This window comes from Ostrinia furnacalis, unplaced genomic scaffold (assembly GCF_004193835.3).
Source record: "Ostrinia furnacalis isolate ACB-3 unplaced genomic scaffold, ASM419383v2 OfSCF2703, whole genome shotgun sequence".
Lineage (NCBI taxonomy): Eukaryota > Metazoa > Arthropoda > Insecta > Lepidoptera > Crambidae > Ostrinia > Ostrinia furnacalis.
Genome location: NW_021132942.1, coordinates 58,573 through 81,921, shown reverse-complemented (window position 1 = coordinate 81,921; position 23,349 = coordinate 58,573). Strand labels below are relative to the sequence as shown.

Below are 23,349 nucleotides of genomic sequence, written 5' to 3'. Positions count from 1 at the left end.
AAAATATTCGTGATTTTAGGAGAAAATGTTCATGAAAAACACGGAAAAATGTGATTCTCCATTCAGCACTACGAATACAAAATTTTAGTACTGAATTTCACCCACAGATAGCGCTTTTGAATCGACGATATCTTGCGTTCAAAATGTATTTATTTCTTGTAAAAAAGCTTCTTTCTATTGAATTCGAATATCGATAATTTATTAAATTATAAGTTTGATATCAAAACATTTTATAAAGATTAAATCTTTATTTTAATAGGTTTTAAGTTTATTTCATATTTATTAAAATGATCTGAATTACAAATAAAATTAGGTTTTTATAAACGCGATTAAAACTTATGCTTGTCATTCCCATCGCATACGTTACGTTTCACAAAAAAAATCTTTGAATTCAATTACGTTTCTTTTATTATCAGAATTTTTTACGATTATTTATAGTAGAAATGCTTTAGAAATTAACAATTTGACTTGGTTTTAGTAATTTGATTTCTAAATTATGCGATACATGTTCGATCGTGGAAAATTTCAATAAAACTTTTCGTATTAGTTTTGAGTGAAACGAACACAAGTTTCAACGTTTTTTCATTCTACGCATGAACCGTACTACGAACTACAACCAAAATTCATAATAATTAGTCATCGAATTGACAGAAGCGTGAAAAGGAGTAACCTAAGTTTGGTGGAGGATTGATGACGGGAAGAATATTGTAGGAAATATTACTATTTTACTTGATACTTTTAGTAAAGAAATTAGCAAAAATGCCAGACCATTTGGGAGATGATATGCGCAAAGTGAAAGATGATAAAGAGGAGCCCGAAAAGGAAATCAAATGTAAGTATTGTTACTGACACCAAACATTAACCTTTTGTTAAATCTATGCCATTAAAAATTACTAACTAAAATCATATTATTTCAGCTTTGGATGAAGGAGACATAGCCCTTTTGAAATCATATGTAAGTACGATTCCGTGGTATTTATTTTAAACAATGATGACTGGCAAAAATTCACTATTGCATTTCCGAATTACAGGGGCAAGGGCAGTACACAAAAATCATCAAAGAAGTTGAGGATGGTATCCAGACTGTGATGAAGCGGGTCAATGAACTCACGGGCATTAAGGAGTCTGACACAGGGCTGGCACCTCCTGCTCTGTGGGATTTGGCAGCAGACAAGCAGACTTTACAGAATGAGCAACCCCTACAGGTTTGTTACTCAACTACCATTTGTTTGTAACATACATACTTACAGACAGTGAGCATGCTTCAATATTTTATTGCCACCAGGAATATGAAGACTGATATTATTGATTTATTTGAAATAGGTCATGGTATTTTTTTTATACAGAACAAGGCAGGTATTTGACTGCAATCACACCTGATGTTAAGTGAGATGCAGTCTAGGATGGTGTCTTAATTTTTCTGAGTAATAATATCACATGGAAAAATGTGTATGCTACTTAACTCATCAACTCTACAGCTTAAATCATGTGCTGAAGAATATTGTGTCATCCAGTTGTTCTTCTTCTTCTCGTGTCGACAACAAACCTACACAGTGTTAGCCCAGTTGTTAATATTGTCATTAATAAATTGTAAGAAAGTGATTAATTAGGATTATTAACTTTGTTATCTTTTGCAGGTGGCCAGATGCACTAAGATCATAAATGCAGACTCAAATGACCCTAAATACATTATCAATGTCAAACAGTTTGCCAAATTTGTGGTCGATTTGGCCGACTCCGTTGCCCCCACTGATATTGAAGAAGGAATGAGAGTTGGGTAAGTGAATGTAAAAATTAGACCTTATTTAATTTATGTCAATAATGCTATTTGTATCTACTCACACCTAAAGTCATATTTTACAAACTTAGGCTGAGTTGCAGCCATCTCATTTTAACATTGACAAACGTAAAAAATCTGTCCAAAAGCACCAGTTATTGTCACTGTTACGGTTAAAATAAGGTTGTGCAACAGCCTTAAACTTGAACACAAATTAGCAAAACTCAAAGTCCTAAGTTATTTTCACGTCTCCTATGAGGTATTGAGACTTCACCATACTGAATGGGGATGATAGATCGGATTTTCATTAAAGTAATTGCAAATTCGGACACACATCCCCTATATTATTGTTGATCGCAGCAGCTCATTCCTTATAGATATATTTGAATGGGTTATTACTTTCAACAACAAAAATTCTAATTTTATCTTTGTATTACACATTAGAAATTTCTAGAAAACGTTATAACTTAAAAATCTTTTTCTGTAATCCAGTGTGGACCGAAACAAGTATCAAATCCACATCCCCTTGCCGCCCAAGATCGATCCGACGGTCACCATGATGCAGGTTGAAGAGAAGCCAGACGTAACGTACAGCGACGTCGGAGGCTGCAAGGAGCAGATTGAAAAGCTGAGAGAAGTTGTAGAGACTCCGTTGTTGCATGTAAGTTATTGTTGGAAATGATTTTTAGAGATTTTATTTGGGCGCAGTTACACTATGCGAGAATTTGATAGAGACATAGGGCTATATTTCACCGGGACCACATGGCGGCGCAACCAGTCGCCGCTACCATCAAAATGTATACAGCTTTGCGCAACCAAACAGACACCAGGTGAGTAACTCTATAGAGCTGTATACATTTTGTTGGTAGCCGGCGACTGGTTGCGCCGCCATGGTGTCCCAGTGAAATATAGCCCATAGTGTAAACACTCAATTCAGCTAGTTTCGTTGTGTGTCGTCGATACTTCGGTGTGCTCACGCTTCGCCAATTTCCCGCATAGTGTAACGGAGCCATTATGGGGAGTAAAGAAAGACTGCTGTATACAAGCTTAGGCAGCTGTCTGATACACCTCTCCTATAGCAAACAGCATAAGATGGCTTTGCTTAGTGAAGACTGAGGCAAGGTTAGAATTTGCAGGACAAAAACATTAAAATCTTTTATAAAATACAAATCTCAATTCAAACTCTAGATTATGGTAATGATATGAAGAAATTCAGCCAATCACAGGCTCTGATCTATGCTTTACTTTGTATTGAGTTTCATTTTTCATTATACTGGGTAATAACATTTTAATTTTTGGCATCTTTTTAAAATAAGACTACTCATGATACAGTCAGCCTCAAGTCCATGACATCCAAGGTAGCAAAAATGTTCGCCAAGGTAGCAAATGTGGACCGACGATCTGGTAAAGGTCGCGGGAAGAACCTGGATGCGGGCGGCGCAGGACCGTTCATTACGGAAAACCTTGGGGGAGGTTTTTGTCCAGCAGTGGACGTCATTTGGCTGAAACGACGATGTCTTTGTTACGGTTGGAATAAGGTTGTCTTGTCAACTTTTTGGCCACTGGGTGTCACGTACTATTTGACGCTGACTGTGCATAGTATATTCCCCAAATAAGCCTCCTCTCTAAGAACCTTTCCCCCTGGATTAAAATGAAATTTCCATACTAAATGACAGTTTAATTAAATCAGAGTTTAACTAGGGTGTAACTTTTATTAATAAGGGGGTTTTTGTTTATGTAACAGCCGGAGAAGTTCGTCAAGCTTGGTATCGAGCCGCCAAAAGGCGTGCTACTGTTCGGACCCCCCGGTACGGGCAAGACGCTCTGCGCTAGGGCTGTCGCAAACCGCACTGATGCGTGCTTCATTCGAGTTATCGGTGAGTAGAACTATAGTCTGGTCTGCGAGCACATAGAATTTTGTCCAATGACCCCAAGCTACCCATCCTTATCGCTTGCGCGTAATTATGTTGCTGTCGCGACTGTGCGACGGGCGCCCGCAGTGAGTGTGCGAGCCGGCTTTAGGAAGTTTGTTTTTAACTTGTGATAACGTGATTATATGAGTGAATGTCACCTTTATCGACCAGTGGCCTAATTCACGTATTTTGACAGTCAAGATCTCGCTGATGTTCAGAAGTCGTCCCATTGAAAAACAGTTCTAAATCCTTATTCACAAGGGTCATTTCGATGGAACGATTACTCGATAGGATCGCAACTCAGCGATTTGTTGTCGTTGAAGTTTTGTTACGTCGTCCCATTGAAAAACAGTTCTAAATCCGTATTCATAAGGGTCATTCCGATGGAACGATTACTCGATAGGATCGCAACTCAGCGATTTATTGTCGTTGAAGTTTTGTTACGTGAATAAGGCTACTGGTTACACAGACATGGCCACTCGTACAGCGTCGTTGCACAGATACATTCTTAGCCATGACAAAACCTTGGCACAATATTTCATTAATTAGTTTTTTATTAACGTTTGTTTTTTTTCCTATTTTTCTTTTTCCCTGTAACAAATAGTTTTGGTTTAATTAAATTTTGTGCTTTTATTGCATGCTCGTACACACGCCAACACTGTTAACTATCCATTTCCGTTTTTGCTCTCGCTCCCATCAAATGACGATTCTTTGCGATAGAACGAGACGACATTGACAGGCAATGGATAGTTAAAACTGTTGCCGATGGTACTTGGGAAGTAAAGAAAGAATGCTGTCTTAAGCTTTGGCAGCGTTTTGATACAACTTCCCTAAAGTAGCACTACATTCCTAATAGCATTGTCGTTTGTAGACTTTGGCAATGTTACCAAAATGTAGAACAATTTTAATGCAATCTTCATTAAACATTGGTTATGGATTTCAATTCATTAAAATAATTATGTTGAATTTCGAGTCCAAACCGACAAGAATGGAAGAGTGAGATTGAGGTTAGTTATAGATTTATATTTGTCTGACGTGTATTGTCGTGACGGATCAGTACCTCTAGCATGAACAACTTTCGTCTTCGAATCGTTTGCGTACTCGATAAAATTCGATACTCAATCTTCGAATTAAACGATAACGTGACAATTTTGATTCTCAAAATAAGTTTCGTGCAACCACATCTCATATTAAGTTCACTTTACGACACGTTCAACGCACCTGTAACGCCCCTGGGTCTGCGGGTGTCTATGGGCGACGATAATCACTTACCATCAGGTGATCCGTCTGCTCGTTTGCCTCCTATCACATAAAAAAAAAAAAAAAAAACGTTCACAAGGGCGCTGTTGTAGTTTTCTTATTAAATCTTTTGATGGCGATTCGAGTACGCAAACGATTTGAACTCGAAAGTTTTTCGTGCTAGCCGTACGGAACGGAATTAGTTTCATACATTTAGTATGCGACACATAGAACACTATAAACTAGTGCCGTGAGTATACTAACGCCCGTATTCACAACCGATGCTTGCTTAAGTGAATCAGCAAATCGAACGCACAGCGTTGAATAGAGCTCTATGATTGGTTCGTGTGTCACCCTGTGCGTCCACGCGCACTAGGAGACCTCATAGTAATGTTTGTGAATACGGGCGTAAATCATCAACCAATTTGATGCGCCACGTCACAACACGTCAGTAAAATATAAATCCAGTTTTAATAGTTTTTTAATACGGGCCAATTTAAATGCAGGATCTGAGCTGGTCCAGAAATACGTGGGTGAAGGTGCTCGTATGGTCCGCGAACTCTTCGAGATGGCGCGAAGCAAGAAGGCTTGTCTGATCTTCTTTGATGAAATCGACGCTATCGGCGGTGCAAGGTAATGTAGGCTTTAGGCAGGGTACTCACCTGCTATGTAGCACGTAACGTAGTATGTAACGTGTACAACCTTCAAGTGAGTACGGCTCGTCTACGGTCATCGCTTATCTAGCTACGAGCTCCCGGATCCTAAAGCGAGTCGCCTTTGTGCTCGCAGTGATACCGCCACTCGGCGGGTCGCTGCGATCTCCCTGCGAACCACGCGCGAGCAGCTCGCAGCGGGCTCGTGTCTATGTACTCACTTGATACAGTATCTGATACATTCCATGCTACACGGCTAGATGAGTACCCTGCTCTACGATTAGTAATTTCATCGGATGAGTTTGAACCATAAGCCAATGGGATAAAGAGTTTATTAACACGCTGGCGAGAGTGCTTGTATGGTCCGCGAACTCTTCGAAATGGCGCGCAGCAAGAAGGCTTGTCTGATCTTCTTCGATGAGATCGACGCTATCGGCTGTGCAAGGTAATATAAGCTTTACGATTAGTAATGTTATCGGTTGACTTTGAACCTTATGCCAATGGGATAAAGAGTTTATTAACACGTTGGCGAGAGTACTCGTATGGTCCGCGAACTCTTCGAGATGGCGCGCAGCAAGAAGGCTTGTCTGATCTTCTTTGATGAGATCGACGCTATCGGCGGTGCAAGGTAATATAAGCTTTACGATTAGTAATGTTATCGGTTGACTTTGAACCTTATGCCAATGGGATAAAGAGTTTATTAACACGTTGGCGAGAGTACTCGTATGGTCTGCGAACTCTTCGAAATGGCGCGCAGCAAGAAGGCTTGTCTGATCTTCCTTGATGAAATTGACGCTATCGGCGGTGCAAGGTAATGTAGACTTAACAATTAGTAATTTCATCGGTTGAGTTTGAACCTTATGCCAATGGGATAAAGAGTTTATTAACACATCGGTGAGAGTACTCGTATGGTCTGCAAACTCTTCGAAATGGCGCGCAGCAAGAAGGCTTGTCTGATCTTCCTTGATGAAATTGATGCTATCGGCGGTGCAAGGTAATATAAGCTTTACGATTAGTAATGTTATCGGTTGACTTTGAACCTTATGCCAATGGGATAAAGAGTTTATTAACACATCGGTGAGAGTACTCGTATGGTCTGCGAACTCTTCGAAATGGCACGCAGCAAAAAGGCTTGTCTGATCTTCCTTGATGAAATCGACGCTATCGGCGGTGCAAGGTAATGTAGACTTTACGATTAGTAATGTTATCGGTTGAGTTTGAACCTTATGCCAATGGGATAAAGAGCTTATTAACACGTTGGCGAGAGTACTCGTATGGTCCGCGAACTCTTCGAGATGGCTCGCAGCAAGAAGGCTTGTCTGATTTTCAAGGTAAATATAGGCTTTGGCGATGAAACTCAATCGAGTTTGAACCTTATGCAAATGACAAACTTGATGTTACTGACTTTTAGAGCTCCTCCACTTTAAGGTGCGTATAGGCTAAAGCATTTACTTGTAACAGAACAACGAAGCGCTCTATGAAATGTTCTAGTGTTCACCCTTTCAAGAACTAAACGTCGTACATATTATTCATTCGTCAGAACGTTACATACATTGAAATGCTCTAGTCTATAATCACCATAAGCGATTGTCCAGATGTGATAAGTTCGATTTTGCAACATATTTTATGTATAGTATGATGTGCTTTCAACTGTAAAAATACATCCCACCAATAACATTCTGTAAAAAACTAGCCAAGTCTCGATGGAGCTGCTTGTTTATCTCTAAAAAGTANAAATAAACTCAACGACCTTTAAAATGGACAACAAAGCAGAAGTTGTATTAATAACTTAACCTTAGCCAACCTCACCATATAATAAACGAAATCAACGAAATTCAAATATTTACACAACATTCAACTTAATCGACGGGGGGATCTAGAAAGGAAATAAAATCTGGACACCGCGGTGCAGAAAAATGACGCTCAAAGTGCTAGCGCCATCTAGCGGTGAGCGGTATAGGCGAACACCACGGTGCCGGTGTGGTGCTAGTAGTATTGATTATGAATGTGGTGTTACTCCAGATTTTCGATTTTCCTAGTTTTTATAGTTTTCCCTTTATGTGGCCATTAAACCCTAACTCTGTACCAAATTTCAGCTCTCTGAGTTGATGGGAAGTACTAGTTCTATTTTGATGATCATCAGTGAGTGAGTGAGTGTCGTAAATGCGAAACTTTGCTTTCGCGTAACTTCGGAACTAAATGACCTACAGACTTGAAATTTTGGATTTTAAGTATGTGATTATAGCTTACTAGATGACGAAAATTTCAGCGTTCTGGTCTTATCCAGAGGTTCTCAAATAGAGGCCTGAAAATGCGGCGAAATGGTTCCAGTAAAGGATGGTACGGCAGTGTTTGCTTCGCGCTCGACTTGGCGGGGGCACTGCCGTGCCCCCAGATTAAAATCAATGTTTTTTTCATGGGGAATCTTAACTGGAATGCTGACTAAAAGTTTATCAGTGTTCTCTTAACTTCCCCTAAAGCAAACAAACTGCCACTGACTTTGCATAAGCATAAAATATAGATTCCTTTGATCCAGGTGGAAATGCTTTTATTACCCAGAAAACGTGTGAACCCAATCCCAAACCAGTGTAATTTCGACCTGTGTTTATTAAGCTATATTTTACTGCTTTAGTAAAGATTAATGCAAGGCATGTTAAGCAGTTTGACATTAAAATATTAATACAACACGATCAAGGTTAACTGCGCACCTCGTTGTAATGCTACTCTCCCGCGCACTTCCCCGCGTTCGCAGAGCGTCGATGTGACGTCACAGCAGCCAGATGCGCAGTTAGCTCGACCGGGTTGTAATGAGGGCTATCGTTTTAGCGCTCACCAGTTAGCGCCACTGTAGAGTAAGGTCCTGTCACTTGCTAGTCGCGAAGACAGTGGCACCAACTGGTGAGCGCTAAAGTGGTAGGAGGACTATCGCATGATGGCGCCACTGTAGAGTAAGGTCCTGTCAATCGCCAGGGGTGCCAACTGTTAAGTATAAAAACGATAGCCCTCATTGTAGCATTATAATATTACAAAAGAAAAACATATGGATCACAGAATAATATTACAGATTTGACGACGGCGCGGGGGGTGACAATGAAGTCCAAAGAACCATGTTGGAGCTGATCAACCAACTGGACGGGTTCGACCCTCGTGGAAACATTAAGGTAATGATTTATAATAATGTCAGTATTTACCACGGATATAGCCCAGCTGAGGTAAAATCTACAGCGCATGGAAGGGTGTTTTGTTACTTCAAACGTCAGCGACTTTATACATCGAGTTGCTTCACCTAACTTTAATCGTAACGTTGGAGTTTGACAGATTTTTACGTTTGTTATAGTTAAAGTAATATGGTGCAACGCAGTAACAGCCCTGTTATATATCATTTCTCATTGTCGTATAAACTTACTCAGATATATGCTATGTTCATAGTGAATAGGTGTGATTTGCAAAAATAACAACGATTGCTGACATAGTGTGTTAAAACTCGATCTATCTCATAAGATCCATTCACTAGATCCATTATGGATCTACTGAGATTTTATTTTCCAACTAGATCCACCGTGGATCTAATGAGAAGTTATTTATCATTTGATACACCATTACTCCTAGTCGCTACAAATGGATCTGAGGAGAATATTTTTCTCATTAGATCTATTGATATGCCCGAGCATGGATCTGTGTATTTTAAAGGAATTCAAAATTCCTTTTTACAAAGTTGCATTTTGTAGTACACCTACACTCAAACGGAAATAATATTAAATGTTCCATTTGTTTTAGGTTCTAATGGCGACCAACAGGCCTGACACGTTAGACCCCGCCCTAATGCGTCCCGGCCGCCTCGACCGCAAGGTGGAGTTTGGCTTGCCGGACTTGGAAGGCCGCGCCCACATCTTCCGCATCCACGCCCGGTCGATGAGCGTCGAGAGAGACATCCGATTCGACTTGCTAGCTCGACTGTGCCCGAATTCTACTGGTGCTGAAATTAGGTACGTTATATTGTGGGCTTTGTTATTAAGCCGTAAAGGTCGGGTTTAGCTTGGGTACACTTCCAATTTAGAAGTGTCACATGAGATTTGTCCAGCTTACTCTACTGGTGCTAAAATTATGTAACAAGATAGGTGTGGTGATAAGTCATAACAAAATAATGGGAAGTTATAAATAAATAAGTTAGCCACAAAAATACATGATTTTCCGGGTTCGGAGTTCGGACACACATTATGTACCTAGACTGATTCAAGTTTTTCTATATTATGTATCTTATTAGTTACTGTAAACAAATGCTATAGTCGTGATATTTTCATAGTACCATTTTTATAGATTGGGACCTCCGCGGCCGATTCGAAAGTCAGCAATTTCATCCCCGTAAACGGCTGGAATGTTGTGGTGAACCCCCTCCTAACACAAGTTTATTTAATTCCACTAGAAGGGTTAACAAGAGTATTCGACATTTGATGTTCTTTTAAATAAAAGGTTAACCATAACTTTTCCTACAGGTCCGTCTGCACAGAAGCGGGTATGTTCGCGATCCGGGCCCGCCGCAAGGTGGCCACCGAGAAGGACTTCTTGGAGGCAGTCAACAAGGTCATCAAGTCCTACGCCAAGTTCTCAGCCACGCCAAGATACATGACCTACAATTAAACCGCTTTGTGCCTTGTCTTCTACGCAGTAAAGTCCAAAACTGTAAGGTTTTATTGTGAAAGACAATTTGCGTGATTGAAAGAGATATCTTCACCCTTTGAAAATGTGCATAAAGAGTTTCATGTTGCTTGTTGCCGGTCGCCATTTTGTGAAGTTGTCAAAAACAAAATGGCAGCCTGTCGCAATGCTTAGAATGTTCGTAATTCTTTTGTTGTATGTCGAAATGGGTGAGATCTCTTTGTTAGATGGTATTTACTATTTACATATGATTTTTCTGTAATAAATATAATAAATAATTATTAAAAGACTGGTTATTTTATTTATTAAGCGAACTTTTATAGGAGTAGAATTTAGTAACATCTTCCCTCATTCCTGTTTGCTTCCCGGGTGACAAATATTGTCAATAATGTCTTTGTTGCATATTTTTTTCTATTCTGCCTTTGATCTGTTTGCTCAAAAATATAAACGAATATGTTGGGTACATTGGGCTAAAACTTACATAAAAATATTCATTTCACCATTGCATATTCTTAGCCACATCTTCATGTGTTTTCATGCAGTAATAATTTTATTCATACATATTATACGCTTCTTTATGACTACAAAACATATTAAAAATGATAAATGGATAGTTTACATATTATGCAACAAATAAATTACAATAAATTTAAAGTACCTACAGTCTACACTAAAACCATCGAGCCATATGACTGTATAGTTTAAGATATCTATCGCGAAGATCATGCAAAATTTGCGCACAAACTACGTAATTGTTATCTATCCATTCTATCATAAGGGCAACCGTACACTCGAATAACGCATAACGTTGCTTTTGATATAAAAAAAAAATCGTGTTGAGTAACTTTATCATTATTTTTTTTGGGACGTGTTTATAAGTGCTTTTTAAAAGCCTGATTGCAAAAATAAAATGAGTTTAAAGCGCTATGCTATGACTGAGTTTCTTGCGCTGTTTCTTCTCAGCACTGGTCCATTTGTTATCCCGAAGCAGTGGTAGGATTAAAGTCAAAGTACTGGGACGTGTAAAAGAGTTTTCTATAAGCCTACTTGCAATATAAATGAATTGGAATTTGTGGTCTAGAAACGAACTTTTCCAGACAACCTACGGAGCTAAGGAGAGGACTGTTTAAATTAAGTAAAATGGATGGCGGTGATTCATATTGTGAATCAAGAGATTTAGATCCATTTTTTAGAATATGTACCTACTTACCTACTTATTTTAAATTTATTTATTTAATAGGACAACCAACAAGACATTACCTACACTAAAAGAAAAACAATATTTACAGCGTATTTAAACTTAATATAAAAGTGCTGCCTTAATTATAAACCATGACTGACGTGTTTCAGAAATCAAGCATGTGACTAATTTTCAGATAGACTGTATCAACTCAGGCAAATTAGTTTTAGTGTGCGCCGGCCCTAAGAGAATGGCGTTTCATTCTGTTTCATACATAATGTATAATTAGTTGACGTCTCGCGCTTTCATTCTATTACACCTGCCTGGGATTATCTACCGGCACTTGACTATCGCATGTCTTCGTTAGCTCAAATTATTTCGATAACTACAATGAAATTGACGATCAAAATTGTCTAGTAATTGACGGTAGATGTTTCTTTTAAAGGGTTCTTTTTTTTAAATAATGAGGGTACTCTGACTTAAGAGATTATAGTGCGTGTGTAACGGGTGTGACTGTGTTTTGTTTAATTTAATTTGAAAAGAAAGTGGTTTGTGATAAGTGTTTGTATGTTTTATTAAAAGATGTCTGTTAATGTAAGTACCCTAGTGTTTATTACTTAGTAGGTACGAGGATTTACTAATTAGGTTTTATTAATAACGGCGTCCGGATGAATATTCCAAGTTATTCATGAGTTATTTATAAAATATTTATGACCATATTGATGCCACAATGATAACGAAGTTTCGTGGGGTAAAAAATTTTAGGGATTTAATAACGTTTTTTAATTTTAAACTCAAGTTATTTTTATGCTTTTGATTATTACTGAATAACCAAGTTGGTGAAGATCGCGGGAAGCGACTGAATGCGGACAGCGCCAAACCGGCCGCTGTGGAAATCTGTGAGGCCTTTGTCCAACAGTGGACAGAATTTGGTTGATAAAACGAACAAACGATTGTTTTGTTTATTTCATATTAAGGCTGAGTTGCACCATCTTGCTTCAACTTTAACAAATGTCATAATCTGTCAAACTACATCCAAAAAACACTGGTTATTGTTATGGCTAAAGTACGTTGGTGCAAAATAGGAACGGGACTATTCCCACCTCTCGTTCCCACCGCTGCAAATCCTGTGTAGCCAGGATCTACAGCTTGACCGCCAATAAAAACCCAACCAGTGAAGGTCAAGTTTGTCCCGGGGGAAAGTTAAACTGTCATTGGACCCGCAACGAAATTAATCAGAAAAATAATTAAATAGGAAATTGAATCGCAGGATGCATATACCGACGTTGTGGAGCTATGCGCGTTGCTACAGTGCTTGGGCTTCAGCGTACGTTCACTGGAGACGAGTGAAGTGAACCTCAGCCAGGATGTCGGCACCAGGACCGTGGTTATCAACTGTCAGGTACGATGTTATGGCCTTGGGTGGCTGATACTCTGGCCTAGGGGGCAAATCAGGCAGGCAGGGTTTCCCGCACTTAGATACTTACTTGAGGACGAAACATAAGGTAGTTAGGTATTTATAAGAGTTTAATTTCCTGGCGGGAACTGCCCTCCCCTGCCCTCTTCGGTGGCATATGGTTATGGCCTGGCTGAAAAACTCAGGAGAATGGAATGGTCAAAATTGTGGTTTAAAGTTTTCAATGTTTTTAAGGATTCAGACTGATGAATAGGAACAGCAATAATATTAAATTCCTGTACTATAATAACTTTGCTTAAATTCTGTTGCAGTATAAATGCCTCTATACTATCTATTTAACTTCTCTACATATTTAAACCTGTAAACGAATTTTTGTCATCCTAAGGCACTGTCATTGGCCTATTTCCAGTCTTCAGGACTGCACGTGGTGCTGGAGAGTCCAGGCTTGGCGTGCTCGTGCCCCGCCACCGACCAACAGAACAGCGGCGTTTGGCAGGTGTCCGGCGTGACTGGCGGCAAGCATCTTGATAAGGTACGGCTTATTGTTTTAACTGTTTTGAACTTTATTAAGAGTTATGGTCAAAAACTTATGAAAGTTTTCAATATGCTATACCCTGTAGAGGGTTCTGGAGTTTTAAAATTGGCTTTGGAGTGAGCCTCTTTATTGAGTCTTTAAAATTTTTCGCCTCCCCCAATGATTTCCATACTGCCCGGTTGGTAGTGGCCTGCATCCAGCACCTTCCTGCTATGAGGTAGCCAGTCCACCTTGTGGGTGGACCTCCCACGCTGCTTTGTCTGATACGTGGGTTCTATTCCACTCCAGAACCTTGCTGCCCCATCGGCCGTTACTTCTGCGTACTATGTGCCCTGCCCATAGCCACTTCATCCTCATCACCATCTTATTCCTTCATCCCCAGGAGTTCGGCTGCACCCTCCTCGGTTCTCTCCCAAAGCCGCACCGCGAGCGTCTGACGAAGGAGCTACGGGAGATGATCCGGTGCATCAAGCAGCACAACGACTCTGATCACGATAAGAAGAAGGAGCTGAATAAGTCTACTAGCATCATCGAGCTTAATACGCCGGAGAAGAGGTGGGCAGGTCTAGATTACCTACGAGTACACTTGCTTGTTTATTTTGATATTTGATACTCTTGAACCTAGCACGAGTTAAGAATTCATTTAGGTGAATTAATAATAAGGTATCTTTATAGAGACCTCTGATAATAAATTATAACAGTTAAATATATGTATATTAAGTTTGATACCAGGAATGTGAACTAAAATTGGTTCTACAGAAGAAAGGTGTAAAGAAAAATGCAACCACAAAAATCAGTGTCGTGAATACAAATCTTAGTTAAGAAATTACTATATGTAAAAGTAGGCTACAAATGCATTATCATCATAAACCTGCATGATTCGCATATTCCCCAAAAATGACTAGGCTTAGTTAAATTTCACAAAATAGTAGGCCTAGTCATTTTGAAAGTATGTAGATTAATAAACTGGTTTTTTAGACATTTTCAAAGTAGTTATAACACTTTCATGGTAAAAATAATAACGTTCTCTCAACTGTCTTTCCAGGCTATTCCAGTCCAGAGTCGATACGCCCACTCGGTACCGTTCGCTAGACACGCTGACAGCAGCGAAGGCTGAATCTGATCAGCAGCTGCCGGCGCCAAGGCCGCTGACGAAGCGCTTGCTGGCGAGCGCTTATGGAGACGACAACACTGAGAAAAAGGTTCGTAACGAGACTTACGCCCGTAAACATTACTATAAGGTCTCACAGCGCGCGTGGACGCACAGGGTGACACACGAACCAATCACGGAGCTCTATAATTCAACGCTGTGCGCTCGATTTGCTGCTTCACTTAAGCAAGCACCGTTTGTGAATACGGGCGTACCTAATTCTTATCTCTGATCTATGTTGAAACCGATAAAAGATACAATAAGAGTAAAAGCGTTCTTAATAGAGACCACGCCTTGGTATGTAGGGTAGGTACTACTACCTAACCTAGTCATCAACGAACTCAGGAAGATAGCTGGAAATAAATGGCAAAGAGGAGATCGTGCTTTGCGTTAGTCCTTGGGAGAGACCTACTTCCAGCAGTAAATTGACACAGGCTGAAATGATGAAAAAAAAAAGAATCAATTAGTATCAAAATTATTTATCTTCGATGTTATATTTTTCAGACTATGTGTCGCAGACAGAGTACATACACACTATCGTCGACTCCTGGGAGCAGTATCAGGAGACGCAACAAAACATCAAGGTAATTATAACACAAATCCAAGCCAATAGAAATTGTCAATTTTGAAATAAAAGTAGTTATGATAAAACACTCAATGAAAACATTAGCACATAAATTTTCTATAAGTCACATATAAACGTCGCAGCAATTCAATATGAATTTCCATATTGTTACAGTCCAATACAATCCATACACAACCCGCTGCTAGAAACATTGATAGAAGCTGAGAAAGAGGCTGAGGAACTAAGAAACAAGATAGCATACATCAGAAAGGAGTTTGTTGAAGAGAAGAACGATTCTTCCATGTCCTCGCTAGCTTTGGACGTCTCCAAAATATCTGTCTTGAAGGTAAGTGTCTACAAAGACAAACAAATTAGCAAATTAAATAATTGTTTAAGGCTTCACGTCTTGGGGAGCACCAAAAAAAAATTATCCTCTAATTGTCTCTGCTGCTTTGTTGCGAAGACTAAATGACCTGAACGGTAGCACATAAAATCTATTTTCCGCGAATTTAAGATCAGTAAAAGTAGCAAGTCACAATTCAATTTGAAAAAAGAGTAAGGCTGGTTTTCGTGTCACACGGACCATCCGGTGCGGACCCGCTCCGCACGGCTAATCTGTATGAACTTCTAGGGAGCGTTAATGCGGTCCAGAGGAACCGCTCCGCTCCCTAGCAGTTCATATAGATCGGCTGTGCGGAGCGATCTGCACTGACAGTCCGCGTGACACTAAAACCAGCCTAAATATCTACCAACGTAATTTTTTCAGGTCATCATATTGTCAGACTGTAATTTATTAAAACTAGCTAGAGAAGTTAGATTGATGTGACTGTGTGTGCACTCTAGTTAAAAAAAAATAGTTTTTACCGACTGCGCTAGAAGGAGGGTTATGTTTTTCATGATTTCGTCTTTTAATTCCCCAGGCAGAGCCACCCAAAGCCCAGTTTGCGTCCAGTCCAAACCTGTCCGGCTTGGGAACAGTTCAGGAAGACTTCCCCAAGAGTCGGCTCAAGAGGTTCGAGAGTGCCTCCACCTCGCACTTGGGGCCGAAGTCGCTGAACCCCAACGAGAAACCCTCGCGGCTGAAGAGGATATCGCCCAACATCTTCAAGATGAGGAAAGACGCCCCACCTAAGGTTGATAAGCTGAAGCCGGATAGTAAGAGCAGCAAATTGAACAGTGAGTAATTTGGTGACTTGAAAAAATCGAACTGCCTAAGGCGGGAATCGAACTGACGACCTTTCGCTTGCCGAGCGACTGATCCATCTGAGCTACTTAGACACTGGATGAACCAATCGAATTCGTAGGTTCGATTCCCGCCTTAGGCAAATCGATTTTTCAAGTTATTTATACGAGCAATTTAGTTTGTGATAGAGATCTCAACTCTAAGAAATTTGAATAAATAAAAGTGAGTAATTTTATGCATAAAAACGTGATTATTTTATATTTAATGAACATATCGACGGCAGAAAGCGATTTTGTCGTATCTCAAAAAGTCCGATTTTACACCAGAGCAAAAAAACTATTTCAAAAATTCATAAATCTTAAATTAAGAAAGTTAGAAAGCTGAAATTTTACATGTTTTGTCTACTAATTAAACTTTATTTAATAAAGGTGATTGGAATAATCTAGAGTTACTACTTCATTGACTTTTGACTAGTTACAGCAATTGATTTTTTAATGTCGAGCTGCAGAAATGTTGTATCAGGAAGGTAAAATGTATGGCTTATTTAAGTTGACTTCAATTCCCAGGCAGCGGATCTGCTGTATCTCAAAGAAACGATAAACTGTACAGGGCTATTTAGCTGTATGGACCTTATAATGAAATAACTTTCTACATTTGAAATGTTTTATCTACAATAAGAGTCAGAGATGTGAAAACAATAAAATACTGTATCTTTTTCTTAACTGTTTTATTTAAATTTTAAGAATGTAATGGCACAAAAAAATCAGTCTGTTTTTTAATTATAATAATCAGTCCGACAAAAATATTCTTCTTTATTAGTTTATCTCTCTTCTTCATTAATTTTAAGAAGCATACACTTTCTCTTTAAAAGTTTAACAATCAGCCTGCCATAGTTTTTCTTCTTCATTAGTTTCAACAATCAATCTGCTAAATTCAGTATTAGTTTTTAAACTAAATAAAAATAATCATCATGTTACTTTTCCTTCTTTGTTCATTAGTTACATAAATCAGTCTGCTATACTTTCTCTTTATTGCTTGCAACAATCACTTACTTAGCCTCCAGGATCAGAACTCGAAACTTATCCAGTTGCAGCGAGGAGTGAGACAGGGAGATGTCATATCTCCGAAACTGTTCACCACCGCCCTGGAAGATGTTTTCAAGCTTCTGGACTGGAGCGGATTCGGCATAAATATCAACGGCGAGTATATCACCCACCTTCGTTTCGCGGACGATATCGTAGTCATAGCTGAGACCGTGGAGGACCTAAACACAATGCTCGATGGCCTCAGTAGAGCCTCTCAACAAGTGGGTCTTAAAATGAACATGGACAAGACAAAATGCGTGGCCTGGATGCGAGCGGCGCAGGACCGGTCTTTGTGGAAATCCTTGGGGGAGGCCTTTGTCCAGCAGTGGACGTCTTTCGGCTGAAACGAAACAACAAATAAAAATGTAAAATAATATTTATTTTAAGAATTTACAATTCTGCGTTCTCACTATCGGCGCTAACGCACAACTGCCGCGCGATCAGAATGGCGTATGACGCAGCGGGTGGAGGGGGTTTGTTTTGCTAGAGTATCGTATTACTTGCTGTACACAAAACAAGACTCTATTCTAATGATGTTAGTAAGATTTTCGCTATTAGATGATACGTTTGAAATGCAGTAACTATTTTATAAGTACTCACGTCAGTTCGGCTCATTTGCTGTATGTTCGACATCGTAAGATTTTAGGGCGGCTGAAATGCTGTATCTCCTTAAAAATCAATGTTCGACTCAGAAAAAGAGTGCTGTAACTGTTTAACATACTAGTAGTGTGGTCGTATCTATTTTATTTTCGAAAGTTGCGTTTTTTTGACCAGTTACAGCAATTGGTCAAGTAAATTGTAAAAAAACTGGAAAAAATTCTATGACGTATCTATATTTTTTTTCATCGTAGAAAGACGATACATACACCATTCGACGCGGCTTTTTTTTCTTAATACAATACAATTAAAAGTCATTTTAGCCAATTTTTGAGATACGACATTTCCGCTTTCTGCCGTCGATATAGTGACCAATAAAACTTTAACCAAAGTTCTCACTGCACTCTTTAATCACATATTTTCTAAATAGCCTTTACATGGGCAATCTGGGCATTTAAACAAAGATAGATGGGCATTTAAGAAAGATGTAATCCTTCTGGACTCTTTCCAGTAGTTACCCTTATCTTCAAAAAGGGGAAATAAATCTATCTGACCTAAGTTACTTAGGTACGTCAATGTAATAATTGAGAAACATTAGTGTTATGAAAGAATATAAGTAGTAACATTTCATTACTTCTGGATGCACTTTTTTGCTGTGACAGTATGAAAATAAATTCCTTTCATATTTTTTCGTAGGTAATATGATTCCTATGAGAATACAGGGTGTGTGCTAATTGAATAATATTGTTTCAGACTTGTTCAGACCAAAAATAGTGACTCCAGTACATTCAAAATTGAACGAAGCAAGTCCCAACAGTGCCTCTAAGAAAAAGTTCAGTCACGTGAAGTCGACTATACCTAGACCAACGCCCGTTAAAAAGGACTAACTTTAACTAGAAAATTGACTTTTGTTTTGAATCTAACCTTGATACTTTTTTAATTTATGAAAATAAACACGACTACGAAAGACTGTCTCCAATTTTTTGTTAAGCTGAATTACCAAAACTAGGTCGTTCATATTATAGCAATATTGAAAAAACCTTTAATACTTTTTCAGAAGCTTGAGTTGTTTATTGGTCCTAGTTAAAAGTTTATTCAGATAAACTTAACCCATAATAATGATGGTGTAGTAATTAATGAATGGTTAAGGAATAAAATAAAAGATGAGGCTTTTGACCTTTTTACTGGAAAACAGATGAAAATAATAGCTTAATATTGAAGCTACAAGTCTTGGAAGAAAAAATTCTCACGTAGCATTAAAATTACAGACATTCGTATATTTCTAACACTATGTATCAGTTACATCAGAGTTCGTGCACGTCCTTATTAATTTTTCAACTTCTTTCTCTAAATTGTCGTTCTTCCTTTCCGTTGCTTTCTTCTTATTTTTAGATTTGGACGAATGTTTACCTACATTACTGTCTTTATCTCTCCTACTGGATTTTGAATCGCCATGTTGTTTGTTTCTCGTCACTGAGGCCGGATACATAACACTTTCAAGAAACTCCTTTGTGCACAAATCTTCTCGGTTAGGTGAGTGGTGTTCATGGCTTTTTCTCTTACTCTTTTTCACATATTTCTCCGCGTGACCATCTTCAGAAGTATCATTATCACTTTCCATAGTTCTCAACTCGGAATCATTTTCAGCCTTCTGTCTTTCATTTATGATTTTCTCTTGACTTTTTTTAGTCAAATCTCGCAAGGTACACTTATCACTTTTACTCTCTTTTTTTCTTTCCTTCTTCGCTAATTTTAAACAAATAGTAGCTTTGGGGTACCCAGTGAATTGTTGGTAGCAGTTTCCCTTTTCAAGAGAAACGAAACTGTTAAAAAATCTTCTAGGATGAATATCTTCACCAGTTTCATTCAATAAAACATAGGCTTTCTTTAGAAATAGTTTCTTGTCGATTGGATTCTGCATGTGGAAGAAATTGTCAAGCTGCTCGTGTGTCGTCAGTCTTTTCAGGGCGTTTTTCTGAACAATGTTATACGAAACAACCGCCATCAAAATAAATGCTGGTTCGTTGCTGAGAATATGGTCCCAAAGTATCAACCATTCCGAACATGTCAGTACCTCACTAAAGGCGGTTTCTAATATCTTCAAAGCGTAAGTTTGGCTCGTGATTCCAGCCTCGCAGAAATGGTTCAAAAGTTGCTGGTCGTGCTCTGCTAGTATATTTTCTGCCATCGCCAAGATGCTGATTGGTGGAAATGGGGCATACTCAAACCACAACTGACAATAGTTCAGTAGGACTGTTGCTACACACTCGAACAGCAAAAGTGGATCTTTTTGCAGAACCTTCACAAACGGGAACACAAACCCTGGCAAGAATTTCATGACACCAAACAAGGGACACCAGTGTGCCAGACATGACAGTAATCGTTTAAGGTTTTTCAAGGTTACGGATCTGTGTATAGTAAATTGTTTTTCTATATCTCTGTACGTTGGATGTATGCCTTTGTCAACCAGCGCTGCATACGCTATTTTGTTTTTAGGCGTATTTAAAAGAGACCTCCAAATGACCGATCTGAATTTGTCAGGATATTCCCCATACTGCATAAGGATTCTCCTAAGTCTAGCACTATCCATGCAAGTTCGCATCTTCTGTTCAACTTCTATTTTCGAAGGAGACAGATTGTGAGGAACAGGCTTCTGGGTTGACGTAGATGGGACCTCTTCTTTTATACCATCTCCTATAGCACTTTGAGCCATGTCCAAAACATGAGCTGAGTTGTAAATATTTACTTCTCCGAGTTGTAAGATACAGAGGAAATACTTTCCAGTAGGACTTACGACGAATTTGCGAATTCCCGATGACTCAGGGCGTATACTGTGTATCACCGATAAAGATTCTAAATCAAATAAAAGCAGCGTGCAATCACTGCTCAGTATTGCCAGTATTTTGTTGGCTCCTCCATCGAAGACTTGTGGGATAAACGCGATTTGCTGTGCGCCAGAGATGTTATATTTGGACATGTCTATAGATTTTAGAGCCTTCCACGTGTCCATGCTGAATAATATTAGCATGGGCGTGAGTCCGGCCATCGCCATCGCTCTGCCATTCATCGTGAACGCTATGCTCTTCATGTGTTTCAACTCACTCGGAATAATTTGCTTCACTGATTTCATACTTTCATGTTTCCATATCTGTACCGTGTCGTTTTGAAAGCAAGCGACGAGGTAATCGCCTCCCGGCATGAACATTATCTGCTGGATTTGAGCGCCTAAATAAGTATTTAGAGTGAAGTATTTGGTGTAATTTGTCAGTTCCCACAGTATTGCTTCAACTGCGCTAGCAGTCAGTAAGTTGTTTATTTTATTGTTCGAGAATGAAATATGTTTCACAGGTGCCGTGTGTCCGGTTAGTGTCAAGGATGCTTGTCCTGTTTCGGTGTCTAAGAAGGCGATATCGAATCGTTTTGCATTTGCGATTATTATTGTGTCCAATTTGTTGGGCATGAAATGGAGAGCTGTGCATGGTCCTACGCCGGTGAGTTTCCAGAACTTGAGGTCGGAGAAGTCTAGAATGAACAGGTTACCGACATTGTCCGCACACGCGAGCTTTTCTTGACTGTCATCGAAGGTCCCCGTCGAGAACCGAATCCTACGGCTTTCTCCATTGGACCCTCGAACAGTGTGATGCAGCTGCAAGATAACTCCATCCCTGGGCCTCGATTTAAGTTTGATATCGAATTTCTCCACGCTCTTCTGGTCGCCTCGTTTCTCTTGTTCCATTTAATGATAATTCAATCCCATACGATGCATACAACATTATATATTTTTTTAAAGAATAATCATTATAAATCTGGGTCAAACTGATTTAAAATTTGGCAGTCAAGCTATCAAAATAATAAACAGGAGTGTCAAAACACGACAGCTAGTGAGCGTTGTCATGGCAACCGCGGATGCAAACTTTAGTTCGGAAATGTGTTGTGTTTATAATATCGGCTGAGTAGACTAAAGAGGTCGTTTATAAAACACCTTTTTTTTTTAGGGTTCCGTAGCCAAAATGGCAAAAACGGAACCCTTATAGTTTCGTCATGTCCGTCTGTCCGTCTGTCCGTCTGTCCGTCTGTCCGTCTGTCCGTCTGTCACAGCCGATTTACTCGGAAACTATAAGTACTACAGTGATGAAATTTGATGGGAATATGTGTTGTATGAACCGCTACAAAATTATGACACTAAATAGTAAAAAAAAGAATTGGGGGTGGGGCCCCCCATACATGTAACTGAGGGATGAAAATTTTTTTTCGATGTACATACCCGTGTGGGGTATCAATGGAAAGGTCTTTTAAAATGATATAAAGTTTTCTAAAAAACATTTTTCTTAAAGTGAACGGTTTTTGAGATATCAGCTCTCAAAGTCGTAAAAAGTATGTCCCCCCCCCTCTATTTTTATAACTACGGGGTATAAAATTCTAAAAAAAATAGAGGTGATGCATGCTAATTAACTCTTTCAACGATTTTTGGTTTGATCAAAGTATCTCTTATAGTTTTTGAGATAGGTTGATTTAACTGTAATTTTGGTTATATTTGCTGCTACGGAACCCTTTGTGCGCGAGCCCGACTCGCACTTGGCCGGTTTTTAAATAAAAAGTGCCTTTTTCCGTGATTCGGATTTCGGCTCGCTTGCGGATCTTTACATGTTTTTCCGTTCCACGTGCGTGTAGCCTGTGCGATTTAAGGACATGATTACAATAAATACGATTCAAATTCATTTAGCTATCTCAGATAACTCTATCACAGTGCTACTTTTAAGCTACTTTTCACAGGTCTTTTCATTGGTTTCTATCTCAGTTAGTTTTCTTTTGTCGTGTTATATCTGGGACAACTTCTGTAAAATCAGCGTAGTGAAACGCACTAACGTGTTTACTTACATCAGTAGCATCATCATCGCGGAGATAATTACGAACAACGAACGGTTATCTTATTTTGAAGTCTCCAGAGACCTAGAAAAATCGAACTAAGATTGGTAGTTATTTGAAACGACACTCAAAATTCTAAGCCAAGTTTCACAGCCTAGTGTCAGCTCCGCATAAGATAATGTCTTCTCTCATTATCCTACCATGTTGCGCAATTCAATTTAGCAGGTATTTACGATGCCGTAACATAACTTCACGTCCCTTGAGTTCTGAGAGATAAATAAAAATAATTACAGCAATAAATATTCAAAACATTTTTTATGCATTGTTGTGCTTGCAGTAACTTTCTACCTGCTCTTGTCTCGCGTAATGTTCACAAACTGTTATTATAATCTCGTTATCTCACAATGTTGCAGTACATTCACTAGACGTTTAAAAACGTTTATCGAGTTAAGCCGGAGCTTGATGGACGAAATGGAGCATCGGTTACGGCTTATGACCCTGATTATTTTCAGTTGTGCCGCATTTTCTCCGTA

At 39.1% G+C, this 23,349-nt stretch overlaps 3 protein-coding genes across 4 annotated transcripts; 2 read left to right on the top strand and 1 right to left on the bottom strand.

Moving 5' to 3' along the window:
• Window positions 1–638: 638 nt before the first annotated feature.
• Rpt1 (26S proteasome regulatory subunit Rpt1) lies at window positions 639–10,375 on the top strand. The gene is made up of 10 exons (XM_028309340.1): window positions 639–832; window positions 918–955; window positions 1,032–1,205; window positions 1,638–1,777; window positions 2,270–2,438; window positions 3,522–3,654; window positions 5,436–5,562; window positions 8,647–8,743; window positions 9,360–9,568; window positions 10,076–10,375. The coding sequence occupies exons 1-10, from the start codon at window positions 760–762 to the stop codon at window positions 10,218–10,220; spliced, it is 1,305 nt and encodes a 434-aa protein (XP_028165141.1). The 5' UTR covers window positions 639–759; the 3' UTR covers window positions 10,221–10,375.
• Window positions 10,376–11,881: 1,506 nt separating this feature from the next.
• On the top strand, window positions 11,882–18,924 carry LOC114356266 (uncharacterized). Of its 2 annotated transcripts, none has more exons than XM_028309353.1 (9): window positions 11,882–12,012; window positions 12,674–12,820; window positions 13,245–13,367; window positions 13,753–13,925; window positions 14,416–14,572; window positions 15,025–15,104; window positions 15,260–15,431; window positions 16,006–16,261; window positions 18,704–18,924. In XM_028309353.1, the coding sequence occupies exons 1-9, from the start codon at window positions 12,001–12,003 to the stop codon at window positions 18,835–18,837; spliced, it is 1,254 nt and encodes a 417-aa protein (XP_028165154.1). In that variant the 5' UTR covers window positions 11,882–12,000; the 3' UTR covers window positions 18,838–18,924. The 2 variants fall into 2 exon arrangements, with proteins under 2 accessions (XP_028165154.1, XP_028165156.1); XM_028309355.1 differs by having other exon boundaries at window positions 11,883–12,012; window positions 12,689–12,820.
• Window positions 18,925–19,122: 198 nt separating this feature from the next.
• Window positions 19,123–21,784, bottom strand: LOC114356256 (TBC1 domain family member 31). The gene has a single exon (XM_028309341.1). The coding sequence runs from the start codon at window positions 21,684–21,686 to the stop codon at window positions 19,239–19,241; it is 2,448 nt and encodes an 815-aa protein (XP_028165142.1). The 5' UTR covers window positions 21,687–21,784; the 3' UTR covers window positions 19,123–19,238.
• Between the last annotated feature and the right edge of the window lie 1,565 nt (window positions 21,785–23,349).